The sequence below is a fragment of the Sinocyclocheilus anshuiensis genome, unplaced genomic scaffold, assembly GCF_001515605.1.
Source record: "Sinocyclocheilus anshuiensis isolate Anshui unplaced genomic scaffold, SAMN03320099.WGS_v1.1 scaffold2, whole genome shotgun sequence".
In the NCBI taxonomy this organism is placed as follows: domain Eukaryota; kingdom Metazoa; phylum Chordata; class Actinopteri; order Cypriniformes; family Cyprinidae; genus Sinocyclocheilus; species Sinocyclocheilus anshuiensis.
In genome coordinates this window covers 106,198-111,078 of record NW_015542337.1, presented here as the reverse complement: position 1 = coordinate 111,078, position 4,881 = coordinate 106,198, and the positions used below count along the sequence as shown (strand labels likewise).

At 35.0% G+C, this 4,881-nt stretch overlaps 1 protein-coding gene across 1 annotated transcript in view; it reads right to left on the bottom strand.

Moving 5' to 3' along the window:
- Positions 1-2,460: 2,460 nt before the first annotated feature.
- LOC107691149 (peroxisomal membrane protein 11A-like) overlaps positions 2,461-4,881 on the bottom strand; it is a 5,623-nt gene continuing 3,202 nt past the window's right edge. Inside the window, exon 4 of the mRNA XM_016489633.1 lies at positions 2,461-3,243. Within this exon, the coding sequence (XP_016345119.1) occupies positions 2,675-3,243 (569 nt within the window). The 3' untranslated portion in view covers positions 2,461-2,674. The remainder of the gene's footprint in view (positions 3,244-4,881) is intronic.

Below are 4,881 nucleotides of genomic sequence, written 5' to 3'. Positions count from 1 at the left end.
ATATAATTTTAAAAATGCCTATTAGGGTGGTAATATTATAATGAGATCCCTTTGCCACGTCACCAAGGGGGCGAAATCTGACGCGCTCGTTTTCTCAGACGCTTGCAAAAAAAGGCTTACCAAAACAAAGTTACTGGGTTAATCTTCTTCACGTTTCCTTGGTTGGTAGATGCCCCGGGGACCTGATTATAGGATTTAAAACCTGGAAAATTCCGATTTTCATGAAATGTCACCTTTAATTTCACAGTTTGTTTAGCACTATAAAACTATATATATATATATTTAAAAAAAAAAGATTTGGGAGTTCATTTTAAGTCCATCTCCTATCCTGAAAAGTCTGTCTTGCAGAGATGGACTAAAATTAACTTCAAACAGTTCAAACAGTGGTACAAGAGGATGTGGTGCTGGTCCTTCAAGAGTCACTCTCAACTTATCAGCCTATAAAAAAAACTGTCTTCATGTATTTCACAACACTTCAGCTTGTGGTTCTTATTATTTGTGGGTATTTTTTTTTTACCTGACACGCTTCTATAGACTCCAGGTAGGTTGCAGTTCTGTAAAATGGTGGCCCTGGAGACTAAATGGTTCCTGATGGTTTCACACCTAATTTATCACCTTAATTGTCTTTGCAGTTAACGTGTCTTTTCTTCTCCACCTGTTTTTTTCTGACCGTGCTGACCCAATGAGCATTTTGCTGTCCAATGGTCATGCCTTAACTTTGCAAATTCTAATATTGCGTTAGTATTGTATCCTTCTCATGGGCATTTAATGACAAGAGCGGCAAACACAGGTTTACGCAGAAACCAAATGATAAACTTTATTTTAAATGAAGTGCCAGACCGTGTCAGTACAAACTTGGTCCTTTGTTCACTTCATTTTACAGCGGATTAGTTTACAAATAAGGCATAATTCGACACAGGATTTTCAGAAAGACTGAAATTATGCTGTGTCTAGTATATGGGAATCCTATGTCCGGTGTGAGTAACTGTTTTCGTTATGTGATCACTATCGCTTTGTCAGTTATTACAGATCGTTTGATATGTACTGAGTATTTATGCGTTTTTAACCTAAAACACAGTCCATCTGTGAAGGATGTAGGCTGTCAAACATACACATATGTTAGCCAATCATAGCATTCGGCACACCTGTTGAAGCAGAGCGTTCTGATGATTTAGTAACAGGCTAATCATGCTATAAACATGCTAATCATGTTAGAAACATTCTAGTAACATGCTAATAATGCTAGAATCATGCTATTAACTTGCTAACCATGCTAGTAACTTGCTAATCATGCTAATAATGCTAGAATCATGATAGTAACTTGTTAACCATGCTAGCAACATGCTAGTAACATGCTAATCTTGCTAGAAACATGCTAGCAACAGGCTGGACATCAGCATACTGTAGTGCATTAAGAAAAAAATACATACAAAGACATTTCAGCTTACAAGGTTAAGCAGCCAAAACATTTCCAAACTCAAAAATGTATAGCTGTGTAAGTTCATTTTAATCTATCTATCTATCTTATATTGCCTTCAAAACATTAAAACTTTAAAGCTATTACAATGTTTTCAACCCTTTTGGCCTGGCTTTTTCAAGCCAACTTTAAAGTTTGACATCCAACTTTACTCATCTAGTTACCTCTAAAATGTTTTTTTTAATTTTTTTATGTAAAAATCTTGATAATATTATAAGTGGACCTCAGAGAACAATCCAAATTAAAAACCAAATCAGTTCATGACCCCTTTAAATCTAGTTTAGGCCTGTGGTGTAGCAAGTTTAAAAACTAAACCATCACAGATCCATGTAGTGGATCCATAAGAGGTGTTTGTGTCAATAATAATGCCATTTTTATTGTGTGTAATGTGAGGACAAACTGTTGAAAAGACAAGTGAGAAACAAACCAAAACCTTTTCAACAGTGCATAAAAATTCCTTTATTAAAGTTCACAGTTTGTTCTTAAAGCAGTTTGTGCTGACAACCAATTATGTGGAATCAGAATGTAATAAGTTCTTTTGTCATGATAAATCAAAATTGGAAATAACAACTAACAAAACTCTGTCTGGCACCTAAAATAAAACACACATCTGTAAACGACTAGGGATCTGTCAGAATGAGGTAGAATATCTAATTTCACAGATGGTTTTCCATGTAGAAGAGACTAAATATTAAGGACATATTTCAGAAAGTTGAGCATCTGCCATCACAGAGAGCCTCTTTTTGTTGGAAAGTTCCAAAATGTGTTTGTGTACCCTCATCTCAATATCGTCAGTACCACAGTGATATAATCTCTATTAAAACTACTAAATACTGCATAATATACAGGTGTATTATTTCACTAGGGCTGCCATAATACAACAGATACAGCAAGGCACTCTATTTAATGAAAGTGTACACAGCATGTGGTCAAACCCACACTGCGAAATCTTATCTAAATTATGCTATTATTTTTTATTATTATTATGTTGTGCAGAATAGCCCTGCAGGTGCACTGCTGCATTATGGGTATGTGCTGTTCTCCTGTCTCTCTTATACAATTAAGTTGATGCCTTTACAAAAGTAAGCTTAATAGTAGCCTAATTCCACACTAAAATGAAATCGAAACATTTGTTAGAAAAGTTCTCTTATACAAGACATTTCGGATGTTCCTAAAGCATTTTCCTCATTCCCTAAATCAAGGCTTGATTTTGAGGCTGGGCCTCAAAACTGACAATATACCTAAAAGAGAAGAAACAAGGCCACAGAAGCCCACCACCCCTGCATTTGTTTGGTAAATGCCCAGTTTGTCAAGTGGAATGAAAAGATCGCAAACATTTTTAACTGTATCGAGAGCCACAGATGGTTCATTTCTGAGGCTCTCGAGGAGAAGGAAGAGGAACGCATCAAGCTGAGGCACTATGACGCAAGCCACATCCGGGCTTTCATTGAGGTGCTGGTCGACTTTTTGCTGGAAGTGTCGGTCCCGAGACTTCTGCACCATAAGCTGGATGATCACATAGACGTCTCTGGTTAGATTCATAACCAATGACAGGAAATAGAAGCGAGTGGAGTTCAAGCTCCAGCACTCCTTGTCGATGTCTTGTATTAGCCCAATACTTCTGGCCCAGAGTAAGTTGTCACAGATGAAATACAAGGCACGGTTGAGGTTGGCAAAAGTAAGGCAAAAGCACAGCACGGGGTCAAAAATATGAAGAGTGCTCTTGGCCGCATGGATCGAGTTTACTGTGTTCCCAAGCCTGAATACTGACAAAAAAAGAAAAACAAATACATTCCTGATGATATTCTTTTTATTTCTGCGAAAAATAGAGGTCATAAAATGAATTAGTGTCTATTTTTGTTACTACTAAAGTTTTACACAAGTCGGGAGTGTAAAAAGTGCTGAGAAATTGCTTAATTTAAAGTACAGTCACTATATTAAACATTGGCGTGGCATGTATGTAGTAGAGGGAAAAAACATTATTATTTCCTTGTAAATGTATAAGTACATTCGATTTTAACAGAACGCACATAAAATACATATTCCCCAAAATTGTACTTAAGTAAACAAGTGCACTAATACTAAAATACTTTTCACCTCTACAAGTATTCAATTTGTGATCTTTTCAATTTCACTTGTATTTATTCCATTAGTGACTAGCATCTATTTAATCAGTCATTAGTACTTAATCATCATCACATACTAGCCACTATCCCAACTGTAGTTGGTAGCCTACATATTCTATTTGTCCAGCAACTATTCTAATCTTTAATAGTATTTATTTCATTTCTCCAGGTGCAAATTGAATAGACACTAATAATTATTTGGTATACTCCAGTGCGTGTTGTAATAATTTTTTTTATCTTATTAGTAAGACTGACATTCTGACAACTTAAGCTTACCAGTCTAGTCAAGTCAGTTTTATTTGTATAGCACTTTTCACAATACACAGTATTTCAAAGCAGCTTTACAGAAAATCATGATTTTAATGTTTGTAATATCTTATACCTTCATGTCTTATAGTCATATTTAGCAGATTAGAGCTGGACAATAATATAGCTCACATTCTGCACTGATATAAAAAAAATCAAGTTAGGCTACATATTGCTTTACGTGTGTATACTGTATGTATGTGGGTAAAGGTGGATATACTTATATGTTCAACTTTTTATATAGAGGTGTGCAATAATATAGTTTATATTTTGCGACAAAACCCCATTTGATGTTAAACAATTGATAGAAGAAGAAGAAAAAAAACTCTGGGAGAAGCAATACAACACCAGGGGCAGGGGGCAGTTGTTCTTTGACTATACTGCCCAAATATAATATCAATAACTAAATGTGTCTACATTTATTGAACTGTATAACTACTAGAAAGATAAGAAATGTTACAATCTGAGATAAACTCAGTCATTCTTGAGACATGGGACAAAACAGGTCCAGCAAGGGTAACTGCTATTATGTTTAAAAATAAAAATATTTTCAATTTTAAATGTCATAAGGGATTAATAATAGAATGTATTTAACACAATTATCACCTTCAATTTAATTTTCTCATTATTACACCAAATCTTTGTTTCTTAATGTCCTCTCACTACATCTAAAACAGTGTGTCCACAGGGTTCAATCATTTATATGCAATAAAACGGATAAAAATGTTTTTTTTTAATGATGAAAAAGAGCTTGTTTTATCAAAAGCAACACTTAATAATATCTCCTATCAAAGCAAGGTTGTTTTTTACTGACACATGCATGTTTAATACAATTTTAAAGTTGCATCCCCACTTTTTGTCAACACCGTCAGACATTCAATAAAATGTAATAAAATCAGGGAATATCAGGGGCAGCTGTCACTCTAAAGGACCCCCTTGCCACAGTTCACCTCTGCAGAGTACATCAGTGTC